The 13,324-nt window shown below is 37.9% G+C and overlaps 1 protein-coding gene across 1 annotated transcript; it reads left to right on the top strand.

The window, feature by feature from the left end:
- The first annotated feature begins 9,163 nt into the window (after nucleotides 1-9,163).
- Nucleotides 9,164-11,904, top strand: LOC120483215 (glutathione S-transferase Mu 4). Its single transcript, XM_039678171.2, has 8 exons — nucleotides 9,164-9,307; nucleotides 10,279-10,354; nucleotides 10,448-10,512; nucleotides 10,584-10,665; nucleotides 10,755-10,852; nucleotides 10,974-11,069; nucleotides 11,167-11,277; nucleotides 11,382-11,904. The coding sequence occupies exons 1-8, from the start codon at nucleotides 9,272-9,274 to the stop codon at nucleotides 11,475-11,477; spliced, it is 660 nt and encodes a 219-aa protein (XP_039534105.1). The 5' UTR covers nucleotides 9,164-9,271; the 3' UTR covers nucleotides 11,478-11,904.
- Nucleotides 11,905-13,324: the final 1,420 nt, after the last annotated feature.

Raw genomic sequence — 13,324 nt, 5'->3', positions numbered from 1 at the left:
GAGGCTCTAGACCCTTCCAGAGCTGAGATATCGAATCTCAAAATTTCGACCCGAAAAAAAAACGACAGTGGTACCCCTTACGTTTTTTTTTTTTTGGGTGAAAAATTAAGTTTCTCCAATCTTCTCAAAATTCTGGATTCTGATAGAGGGCCATGAGACTTAAACCTGAGTGCAAAAATGGAGGCTCTAGACCCTTCCAGAGCTGAGATATCGAATCTCAAAATTTCGACCCGAAAAAAAAACGACAGTGGTACCCCTTACGTTTTTTTTTTTTGGGCGAAAAATGAAGTTTCTCCAATCTTCTCAAAACTCTGGATTCTGATAGAGGGCCATGAGACTTAAACCTGAGTGCAAAAATGGAGGCTCTAGACCCTTCCAGAGCTGAGATATCGAATCTCAAAATTTCGACCCGAAAAAAAACGACAGTGGTACCCCTTACGTTTTTTTTTTCGGGCGAAAAATTAAGTTTCTCCAATCTTCTCAAAACTCTGGATTCTGGTAGAGGGCCATGAGACTTAGACCTGAGTGCAAAAATGGAGGCTCTAGACCCTTCCAGAGCTGAGATATCGAATCTCAAAATTTCGACCCGAAAAAAAACGACAGTGGTACCCCTTACGTTTTTTTTTTGGGGCGAAAAATGAAGTTTCTCCAATCTTCTCAAAACTCTGGATTCTGATAGAGGGCCATGAGACTTAGACCTGAGTGCAAAAATGGAGGCTCTAGACCCTTCCAGAGCTGAGATATCGAATCTCAAAATTTCGACCCGAAAAAAAAAACGACAGTGGTACCCCTTTCGTTTTTTTTTTGTTTTTTTGGGCGAAAAATGAAGTTTCTCCAATCTTCTCAAAACTCTGGATTCTGATAGAGGGCCATGCGACTTAAACCTGAGTGCAAAAATGGAGGCTCTAGACCCTTCCAGAGCTGAGATATCGAATCTCAAAATTTCGACCCGAAAAAAAACGACAGTGGTACCCCTTACGTTTTTTTTTTTTTGGGGCGAAAAATGAAGTGTCTCCAATCTTCTCAAAACTCTGGATTCTGATAGAGGGCCATGAGACTTAAACCTGAGTGCAAAAATGGAGGCTCTAGACCCTTCCAGAGCTGAGATATCGAATCTCAAAATTTCGACCCGAAAAAAAAACGACAGTGGTACCCCTTATGTTTTTTTTTTGGGGCGAAAAATGAAGTTTCTTCAATCTTCTCAAAATTCTGGATTCTGATAGAGGGCCATGAGACTTAAACCTGAGTGCAAAAATGGAGGCTCTAGACCCTTCCAGAGCTGAGATATCGAATCTCAAAATTTCGACCCGAAAAAAAAACGACAGTGGTACCCCTTACGTTTTTTTTTTTGGGCGAAAAATGAAGTTTCTCCAATCTTCTCAAAACTCTGGATTCTGATAGAGGGCCATGAGACTTAAACCTGAGTGCAAAAATGGAGGCTCTAGATCCTTCCAGAGCTGAGATATCGAATCTCAAAATTTCGACCCGAAAAAAAAACGACAGTGGTACCCCTTACGTTGTTTTTTTTTGGGCGAAAAATGAAGTTTCTCCAATCTTCTCAAAACTCTGGATTCTGATAGAGGGCCATGAGACTTAAACCTGAGTGCAAAAATGGAGGCTCTAGACCCTTCCAGAGCTGAGATATCGAATCTCAAAATTTCGACCCGAAAAAAAACGACAGTGGTACCCCTTACGTTTTTTTTTTTTTGGGGGCGAAAAATGAAGTGTCTCCAATCTTCTCAAAACTCTGGATTCTGATAGAGGGCCATGAGACTTAAACCTGAGTGCAAAAATGGAGGCTCTAGACCCTTCCAGAGCTGAGATATCGAATCTCAAAATTTCGACCCGAAAAAAAAACGACAGTGGTACCCCTTACGTTTTTTTTTTTTTGGGCGAAAAATGAAGTGTCTCCAATCTTCTCAAAACTCTGGATTCTGATAGAGGGCCATGAGACTTAAACCTGAGTGCAAAAATGGAGGCTCTAGACCCTTCCAGAGCTGAGATATCGAATCTCAAAATTTCAACCTGAAAAAAAACCGACAGTGGTACCCCTTACGGTTTTTTTTTTGGGTGAAAAATGAAGTGTCTCCAATCTTCTCAAAACTCTGGATTCTGATAGAGGGCCATGAGACTTAAACCTGAGTGCAAAAATGGAGGCTCTAGACCCTTCCAGAGCTGAGATATCGAATCTCAAAATTTCGACCCGAAAAAAAAAACGACAGTGGTACCCCTTACGTTTTTTTTTTTTTTGGGCGAAAAATTAAGTTTCTCCAATCTTCTCAAAATTCTGGATTCTGATAGAGGGCCATGAGACTTAAACCTGAGTGCAAAAATGGAGGCTCTAGACCCTTCCAGAGCTGAGATATCGAATCTCAAAATTTCGACCCGAAAAAAAAACGACAGTGGTACCCCTTACGTTTTTTTTTTTGGGCGAAAAATGAAGTTTCTCCAATCTTCTCAAAACTCTGGATTCTGATAGAGGGCCATGAGACTTAAACCTGAGTGCAAAAATGGAGGCTCTAGACCCTTCCAGAGCTGAGATATCGAATCTCAAAATTTCGACCCGAAAAAAAAACGACAGTGGTACCCCTTACGTTTTTTTTTTTGGGCGAAAAATGAAGTTTCTCCAATCTTCTCAAAACTCTGGATTCTGATAGAGGGCCATGAGACTTAGACCTGAGTGCAAAAATGGAGGCTCTAGACCCTTCCAGAGCTGAGATATCGAATCTCAAAATTTCGACCCGAAAAAAAAACGACAGTGGTACCCCTTACGTTTTTTTTTTTTTTTGGGCGAAAAATGAAGTGTCTCCAATCTTCTCAAAACTCTGGATTCTGATAGAGGGCCATGAGACTTAAACCTGAGTGCAAAAATGGAGGCTCTAGACCCTTCCAGAGCTGAGATATCGAATCTCAAAATTTCGAGCCGAAAAAAAAAACGACAGTGGTACCCCTTATGTTTTTTTTTTGGGGCGAAAAATAAAGTGTCTCCAATCTTCTCAAAACTCTGGATTCTTATAGAGGGCCATGAGACTTAAACCTGAGTGCAAAAATGGAGGCTCTAGACCCTTCCAGAGCTGAGATATCGAATCTCAAAATTTCGACCCGAAAAAAAAAACGACAGTGGTACCCCTTACGTTTTTTTTTTTTTGGGCGAAAAATTAAGTTTCTCCAATCTTCTCAAAACTCTGGATTCTGATAGAGGGCCATGAGACTTAAACCTGAGTGCAAAAATGGAGGCTCTAGACCCTTCCAGAGCTGAGATATCGAATCTCAAAATTTCGACCCGAAAAAAAAACGACAGTGGTACCCCTTACGTTTTTTTTTTTGGGCGAAAAATGAAGTTTCTCCAATCTTCTCAAAACTCTGGATTCTGATAGAGGGCCATGAGACTTAAACCTGAGTGCAAAAATGGAGGCTCTAGACCCTTCCAGAGCTGAGATATCGAATCTCAAAATTTCGACCCGAAAAAAAACGACAGTGGTACCCCTTACGTTTTTTTTTTTTTTGGGGCGAAAAATGAAGTGTCTCCAATCTTCTCAAAACTCTGGATTCTGATAGAGGGCCATGAGACTTAAACCTGAGTGCAAAAATGGAGGCTCTAGACCCTTCCAGAGCTGAGATATCGAATCTCAAAATTTCGACCCGAAAAAAAAACGACAGTGGTACCCCTTACGTTTTTTTTTTTTGGGCGAAAAATGAAGTGTCTCCAATCTTCTCAAAACTCTGGATTCTGATAGAGGGCCATGAGACTTAAACCTGAGTGCAAAAATGGAGGCTCTAGACCCTTCCAGAGCTGAGATATCGAATCTCAAAATTTCGACCCGAAAAAAAAACGACAGTGGTACCCCTTACGTTTTTTTTTTTGGGCGAAAAATGAAGTTTCTCCAATCTTCTCAAAACTCTGGATTCTGATAGAGGGCCATGAGACTTAGACCTGAGTGCAAAAATGGAGGCTCTAGACCCTTCCAGAGCTGAGATATCGAATCTCAAAATTTCGACCCGAAAAAAAAACGACAGTGGTACCCCTTACGTTTTTTTTTTTTTTTTGGGCGAAAAATGAAGTGTCTCCAATCTTCTCAAAACTCTGGATTCTGATAGAGGGTCATGAGACTTAAACCTGAGTGCAAAAATGGAGGCTCTAGACCCTTCCAGAGCTGAGATATCGAATCTCAAAATTTCGAGCCGAAAAAAAAAACGACAGTGGTACCCCTTATGTTTTTTTTTTGGGGCGAAAAATGAAGTGTCTCCAATCTTCTCAAAACTCTGGATTCTTATAGAGGGCCATGAGACTTAAACCTGAGTGCAAAAATGGAGGCTCTAGACCCTTCCAGAGCTGAGATATCGAATCTCAAAATTTCGACCCGAAAAAAAAAACGACAGTGGTACCCCTTACGTTTTTTTTTTTTGGGCGAAAAATTAAGTTTCTCCAATCTTCTCAAAACTCTGGATTCTGATAGAGGGCCATGAGACTTAAACCTGAGTGCAAAAATGGAGGCTCTAGACCCTTCCAGAGCTGAGATATCGAATCTCAAAATTTCGACCCGAAAAAAAAACGACAGTGGTACCCCTTACGTTTTTTTTTTTGGGCGAAAAATGAAGTTTCTCCAATCTTCTCAAAACTCTGGATTCTGATAGAGGGCCATGAGACTTAAACCTGAGTGCAAAAATGGAGGCTCTAGACCCTTCCAGAGCTGAGATATCGAATCTCAAAATTTCGACCCGAAAAAAAACGACAGTGGTTCCCCCTTACGTTTTTTTTTTTCGGGCGAAAAATTAAGTTTCTCCAATCTTCTCAAAACTCTGGATTCTGGTAGAGGGCCATGAGACTTAGACCTGAGTGCAAAAATGGAGGCTCTAGACCCTTCCAGAGCTGAGATATCGAATCTCAAAATTTCGACCCGAAAAAAAAACGACAGTGGTACCCCTTACGTTTTTTTTTTTTTTTTGGGCGAAAAATGAAGTGTCTCCAATCTTCTCAAAACTCTGGATTCTGATAGAGGGCCATGAGACTTAAACCTGAGTGCAAAAATGGAGGCTCTAGACCCTTCCAGAGCTGAGATATCGAATCTCAAAATTTCGAGCCGAAAAAAAAAACGACAGTGGTACCCCTTATGTTTTTTTTTTGGGGCGAAAAATGAAGTGTCTCCAATCTTCTCAAAACTCTGGATTCTTATAGAGGGCCATGAGACTTAAACCTGAGTGCAAAAATGGAGGTTCTAGACCCTTCCAGAGCTGAGATATCGAAACTCAAAAATTCGACCCGAAAAAAAAACGACAGTGGTACCCCTTTCGTTTTTTGTTTTTTTTCGGGCGAAAAATTACATTTCTCCAATCTTCTCAAAACTCTGGATTCTGATAGAGGGCCATGAGACTTAGACCTGAGTGCAAAAATGGAGGCTCTAGACCCTTCCAGAGCTGAGATATTGAAACTCAAAAATTCGACCCGAAAAAAAAAACGACAGTGGTACCCCTTTCGTTTTTTTTTTTTCGGGCGAAAAATTAAGTTTCTCCCATCTTCTCAAAACTCTGGATTCTGATAGAGGGCCATGAGACTTAGACCTGAGTGCAAAAATGGAGGCTCTAGACCCTTCCAGAGCTGAGATATCGAAACTCAAAAATTCGACCCGAAAAAAAAAACGACAGTGGTACCCCTTTCGTTTTTTTTTTTCGGGCGAAAAATTAAGTTTCTCCAATCTTCTCAAAACTCTGGATTCTGATAGAGGGCCATGAGACTTAGACCTGAGTGCAAAAATGGAGGCTCTAGACCCTTCCATAGCTGAGATATCGAAACTCAAAAATTCGACCCGAAAAAAAAAACGACAGTGGTACCCCTTTTGTTTTTGTTTTTCGGGCGAAAAATTAAGTTTCTCCAATCTTCTCAAAACTCTGGATTCTGATAGAGGGCCATGAGACTTAGACCTGAGTGCAAAAATTGAGGCTCTAGACCCTTCCAGAGCTGAGATATCAAAACTCAAAAATTCGACCCGAAAAAAAAAACGACAGTGGTACCCCTTTTGTTTTTGTTTTTCGGGCGAAAAATTAAGTTTCTCCAATCTTCTCAACACTCTGGATTCTGATAGAGGGCCATGAGACTTAAACCTAAGTGCAAAAATGGAGGCTCTAGTCTCTAGGTACCCCTTTCGTTTTTTGTTTTTTTTTTGGTGCGAAAAAATAAGTTTTTCCAATCTTCTGGAAAGCCATGGGACTTAGACCTGAGTGCAAAAACGGAGTCTCTAGACCCTTCCTGAGCCGAGATATTGAGATCCCACGTAGCATTTATGCCATTATAAAAATAGTGGGTTATTGGACAAATAGTGCACTGTAAAAAGAAAAGGTGTCTGAAGGAACCTTTTGGGGTTCTTCACTTTGCCACGCCGGCGGAACCGTCTGTAGATCCTCTAGGAACCATTTAAAAAGGGGGCAGTTCTCTGAGGAACCACACAGGTTTCCTGAGGAACTCTTATATTAGGCACTGTGTGGAACCGCTTTGGGTGCCTCCAGGAACCAATTTTTATTTATTTATTTATTATTAGTTCATGTTGTTACTATGGTTAGCATTAACTTCTATTATTATAAACAAACAACCAAATACAAGGTAAGAATTGTTTATTACATATTTTAGATCCATTTTAATACATACACTTTCATGCACTTGGGAAAAGAAGCTAGTAATAGATTAATATCAATGAATAGAATACACAAACAAATAGTATAATACATAAGCAACATGAATAATCACTGTATACACAATAGGGTATACAAGAAAAGACATCTCAACAAAATGCATGGAAACATATCACATTTATTAAAAAAAAAATTAAGTTAAGTTATGTCAATGGACTTTTTTGCCTGTGTAATTTCACGAATTTCACAAATGTGACCGCACCTACTTGCTGCAACATAAAATGCAATCATTAATAAAATCTTCACAAAGGACGTGAGGTTCACGAGTTAGAAAAGTACAATTTTCTGTTTGTTTTTCCTCTTTACTGGTGGATGGTCCAGGCACTTCAATGATTTTCAGGTCTACAGGAGGCTTTTTTTTTTCTTGTTCAAACTTGTATTTCAGCTTACCGAGGTGCCTGCAAAGAACCAAAATTACTGTCAGCAGTGTTATTACAAAGTGATAGTTGTGAACTTAAAATAATTTCCTCAGCCTTGTGACATTCCGAACCTGTTTGACTTTCAGTCTGTGGAACCCAAAAGCAGATCTCAGGCCAGGCGTAATGCAACCCCAGTCATCATTCAGTTTCACTGCAGGAGACAAGCAGAACAAAACTGTGTAAATCATTCATTAAGTCTTGTGAAAGTAAAAACTGATAAACTTATGTTAATGTAAAAATATTTTGCCATGAGTTGTTAATCACATTGCACTGGGGAGTGAAGAAAACTTCTCAGATGACTGTTCTTTGGAGGAAGTACTTTAATTTAATTGATGGCTTTAATTGATTTATACTTGTGCCTATGCCCTTTATTTCTGACAGGAGTCCACATGTACAGAAAGGCATACAGAGTCTGCACACAGCAGTGATACAGGGGTGGGCAGTGTAGAGACAAATTTTCCTTTTTTATTTGTTGCATGAGGGGTGTGTGACACAAACGACACAGGGTGAAATGTGTTCCCTATATGAGTCTTCAACAGAAAATATAGTAGCCTATTTAGAAAAAAAACTAGAAAAAATGCACTAGAAATAGTTGCTTCAAAATAAACTTCAGAGTAAAATACACTATTTCACACAGAGTACTATTGCTGACCTTGCATAATATCTCTTTTAAAAAGATGACTGAATAACTGGCTTTTCCTTTACAAAGAACTATTGAAATAAAACTCTAAGCAAATAAGAGTTTTGCAAATTTGTCTTGTCTTTTATTTTAGGCTTAATTAAACTTTTTTTTTTCTTTTTCTGATGTTGGCAATGTTGTGTAATATGGCACATGCAATGTCACAGGCCCTGTCAGGTGCAACCCTCAGGCTTAAAGCTCATTTCATTGTGTGCCTTGATGGGAAATCCCTTCATTGAGGCCTTGATGGGAACATGCAGTCTGCAGTGTATGGCACCAATGAGGGACTGTAAGTCATAATCGGCATGGTCATCATGATTGCATTATCTTCATTAAAAATTATAAGATACCCTAAGTTGGCAAAAACAAAAAAACAACTAAGAGCACTGAAAAAAAAGATTTTTTGGTAAGGTAAATACTACTGAAAAAAACCCAATGTAATTTACAAGAAAAAGTTAGTTCAGGCAAGAATATAAAAAAAAAACGAAGTAAATTCCATATCAGTACTTCAAGCGAGTAGAAATGAAAGCATAAATATGAACTCAATAAAATAAAGTAAAAATTACTCAACTTTTCTGATACTGGGGTTCCCATCATGCACTGGACCTTGAATAATTAATGAGGTTCATTTTTCACTGGTTTCCAGCTGTATTTACACTGTTCTATCATTGATTTTGTTGTCAGGATTAGTAACTTGCCATTTTGTGACATTTTGAGGAAATTTTCTGCTCAAAATGACACATTCAAACACAAAAACGATCCATCAAATGTTACCGTCATTGTGTATTGTCTACCAAGTATTGAGGTCTTTGCATTCACATCATGCTTTAACATATGACATGATGAAGTATACATTACTTAGATAGGCTAAATAAAAACATAAATGACTAGTATAATTCAATAAAATTGTTTGAGTGAAATGTAATGCAAAGGAAATTACAACTAAATTGATTGGCGGTAAAACTCCTAAGCGGTGAGCAGCCGGTAACAAGAAGTAGTCGAATGAGAACGTCCTCGTCTCTGTTCTCGCGCATGCGCCCATAAGGAAGTAATGGAATAGTGAAATAAAGTCTTTATTTATGTTTTTTTCGCACAAAAAGTAGTCTCGTCGCTTGATAAACTTATAATTGAGCCGCTGTAGGCACATGGAATATTTAAACCTTTTCTTTAATGACTTTATGGGGCGTCAAGAGCCAGTCCCTTAGGCAGTCTATCTAGGACTGATCCAGCTCTCAGATTCAATCAAAAATATTTTTATTTGTGTTCCGAAGATGAACGAAGGTCTTACGGGGTTGGAACAGCATGGGGGCGAGTAATTAATGACTTAATTTTCATTTTTGGGTGAACTAACCCTTTAACAATAATCGTGTGGGTGTATCCCTTTAACTTGAGTGGTGTACGCACGCCCCTCCTCCATTCCGCTGCAGACTCTCTGACCTGCATACACTTCGAAGCAGAAACGCTGCACAGTCCAAGCTCTTGCTGCAAGATGGCAATGAAGTTGGCATACTGGGATATACGCGGGGTGAGAAACAGTCGTAATTTTAACTGTTGTTGAACATTTGATTGATATTTATTTGATTTCGACGATTTTTTTTTGTTGTTCGTCGTTTGCTCGTAGGCTAAAAGTCATGCAGTTATCACGAATATAAGTAATGTGGTTTGTCATGTCTAAAAACGGTCAAACCTAATCCATATTTGCAGCATGTTTAGAATTAACATATTTTTTGGACTGCAAGTTGACACTCTAGAAATTAACTGTTAGTTTGGCAAAGTCAGAGGTGCACATGAGTTTGATACTTTTTGTCGTTTGAAGTGTCTCGCCATCGTCACAGATGCGTTACTTTGATTCCAGTTTTGTCAGTTTATTTGAAGCCGTTTCGGGTGTGGTTACGTTACACTTGATCTGTTGTTTTAGTTTATAAGACCTAATGTCAGTTTTAACATTGTTGTTATGTTTAAGAGCTTGCGATTCTTTAGCAACCAAATATTAACTACATTTTGTAGTCACAAAACATTCACGCGCCTTGTTTGTCTCAATGTATGGGGGAAACTATCAAAATGGGGCACAGCAAACTGCACAAACATTTGACAGGCTAAAAACTACCATATCCCTCGGCTAACTGCTGGTTGGTCCGAGAATCATTCTTAATTTTTCGGATTTCAAATGAGACTAATACAAGTTTTGACATTAAAAAGTTATGTCTTCAAGAAAAAAACATTTTTAAGGCTGCAGCCGGCCGCTGGAGTGATTATTATTTTACTGTATGCTTCATAATAATTTGTAAATCTACAGCAGATCCGTTGCAATATTTCCACATATCAGTTAGGTATTTGTCCAATAAGTGCCACCTCATATGCAAATAAGAACATTACCATTATTATCAAATGCATTGTGAAGTCTCGACCCTCTGTTAATCACTTCATGAGTGAAAAACATTTTTCAGCAAGCTGAAGTTATATAGCATTCCATGGCTATTATTATTTCATATACAGCTTGCTCAACCAATCCGTCTGCTGTTGGAATACACTGGTACTAAGTATGAGGAGAAGTTCTATTCTTGTGGTGATGGTAAGTGAGATATGGTCATCATTGCTCAACAGACATCTTCCATATAAAAAGCACAGTGACGAGGCGAGTTGATTTTACATTCTTGTCTTTCAGCTCCCAACTATGACAAAAGCTGTTGGTTCAATGAGAAAGAGAAGCTTGGGATGGACTTTCCTAATGTAAGTTACACTGTAGTATTAATTGTGCAATATAACATGCAATAACTAACCATCACCTTTATTCACCACAGTTGCCCTACCTGGAGGATGGTGACACAAAGGTAGTCCAAAGCAATGCCATAATGAGATACATCGCCCGCAAAAACAACCTCTGTGAGAACTTGATTCGTTCATTCCTTCTTTTTGTTTCACTGTAAACAGTCGTCCAAGTAAAGTAAAACATCTCCATCTAATTTTTCTAGGTGGGGAAACTGAAGAAGAGCAGGTGAGAGTTGACATCATGGAAAACCAGGCGATGGACTTCCGCAATGGTTTTGTCCAGCTCTGCTATGGAGACTTTGTGAGTGATTTGATTGTATAAATGTATATATTACAGTTAGAAATGATTAACTAATAATAAAAATGTTTCGTTAATTTAAAAGGTAACATGATTTGTAATCCTTTTTTGAATGTGATTAAAGGACAAAGGCAAATCGTGTTACATTGAGAAACTGCCAGGAACTCTAAAACAGTTCTCTGACTTCCTTGGTGACAGGAAGTGGTTTGCTGGGGACAAGGTAAATAAGTATTATGTACACAAAAACACATTTACTTTGTCCATTTAAAATAGTCCGAAATAATTTGACATGCTTATCCCACTGTCTCATCCCGTAGCTCACATTTGTGGACTTTGTCATGTACGAGCTGTTGGATCAGCATCGTATGTTTGACCCAGAATGCCTGGATGACTACAAAAATCTTAGATGTTTCCTGGATCACTTTGAGGTTTGGATTCAGCTTTTATCACACAGAAAGATTAGTTAGTCACATGCAAGTTGTAATGTATAAGGATTAACCAGTAACTCCATTATAACTGTGTTCCCTTTCAGAGTCTTGAGAAGATTGCAGGATACATGAAGTCAAGCAAGTTCATAAAAACACCTGTGAACAACAAGATGGCCAAATGGGGAAACAAAAAGGAGTAAAAAAAATAACAAGACTGGTTAGATCAGACATCATAAGGTGCATCATAAACCTCAACACAGTTGAAGAGCACATGTAGTGATAGTTGTTTGAGACCAATATTTTTTGAACCAGCAATTTTAGGATAATTAGTTCAATTTAGATCCCAGTGATGCAGTTGACATTAGTATTGATTATAAAATCATAACAAAACAATCAGAAATCTCAGTTGTTTCTATATACATAATGCAGTTGAATAGCAATTGTGTTTAGATTAACAGTGTTCAGGTGTGTGTTGCACTTTAGATTTTTGTCTATTTGATGCCATGAAAATAAGCATTTCATTGTAATAGATTTCACTATTTGGATTGTAATTCTACGTTTGAATTGTAATTTAAGCATTTAATGAATCACCTTATTTTGACCCAATAAATCAGAGCACTTGTTCAATTCAGGGGCCCGTTCTTCGTACGTCGTAACTCACTTAGCTGGATTTGATTGATGGCGATTTGGCATGATCTTGGATTGTTTGGTTCTTCAACGCTCATCCTGGACTTGCTCTCAAAGCAACAGGTGTGCAAGCTTAAACCTGCTCGCGATCAGGCTTATTTTATGTTAACAGTCTTTTAGCGCAGCGTGATAGAAAACTTTTAAAACGACTCGTGAGGATGTCGTTTAGCCTACATCATTCATTTGTTAGAACTGCATAAATTAGTTGGGCTTTAACAGTGCAGGCAAGTTACTATTGCGATTCTTATCCAAATTAGTAATATTATATCAAATTTTAAAAGGTATTTGACTAAATCAGACTAAAATCTCTTAGGTGTGTGACTATGTTCCATATGACAAAAATGGCCAGGATCTGTGCATTACTCAAGAATTTTCAGACATTTATGCACATTATTTGAATGTGGTAAGGAAAAATATAGAAATCAAGCTCACTGTATTACATACACGTATGCTTATCTAGGTGTTTTATGACCCCATTCCTTGACCCAAACCCCAGACCAGTTACTATGCCGTTCTAGCCAGAACAAGGGCACACAATGAAGTGAAATTTAGCCAACTAAAGTGTCTGCAATAAGAGATATTATGCAAAGTCAGCAATAGTACTCTGTGTATGTATATCTAAAATAATATTTTAGCACTTACTCTGAAGGTTCTATGAAGCAATTCTATCTTTAGCATCAGTTTTTCTTTAAGTTTTTATAATATATATATAAATATATATATATATATTACATCAACTATTTCATAGTTTCATAGTCACAAATGTAGACTTTCACAATTTAAAGCAATTCATTACTACTCAAGGTTTAACGTTTGATATGACTAGACAGCTGTTTGGATTTTAGGCCTACTTGATTTAGCGCAGAAACAAACAGGCAAACATTTATTAACGGTGCCTTTTTAAAAGTGATTAATATAAGTAGTACAAATTACCATTATGTAGAATATTCTAGTACTACGTCACTTTTTTGACAACAGTTAAGGTAAAAGCACCTGCTCCTGTTAGATTTGTGTTGGGCTGATATTTCACTGGCCATTTTAAAAATGCCTCATTCATCTGCAATTAATTAGGCAAACCCACATTCAGGAACAAAAAGGTTTTCATCCTAATAGCTGTATTTTAAATAAATAAAAAGCTGGATAATTAAAGACATGTTTTAAATTTACTTTATTACTGTTTTTTATTCACAAACTACTGGATTGGTGGAACTTAAATGTAATCAAACATGTTTAAACCCAAAAGCTTATTTTTAAGACAATTTAACTTTTTTTTGCTCTTTCTTTTAAGGTGTGCTTGTTAGTATAATTATACCTTCTTAAAGTAATTAGGGTTAGGATTATGCTTAATTTAAAGTTATTA

The sequence above is a fragment of the Pimephales promelas genome, chromosome 14, assembly GCF_988280905.1.
Source record: "Pimephales promelas chromosome 14, fPimPro1.hap1.1, whole genome shotgun sequence".
Taxonomy (NCBI): Eukaryota; Metazoa; Chordata; class Actinopteri; order Cypriniformes; family Leuciscidae; genus Pimephales; species Pimephales promelas.
The sequence above is the reverse complement of the archived record's forward strand: the minus strand, read 5'-3'. Positions and strand labels throughout refer to the sequence as shown.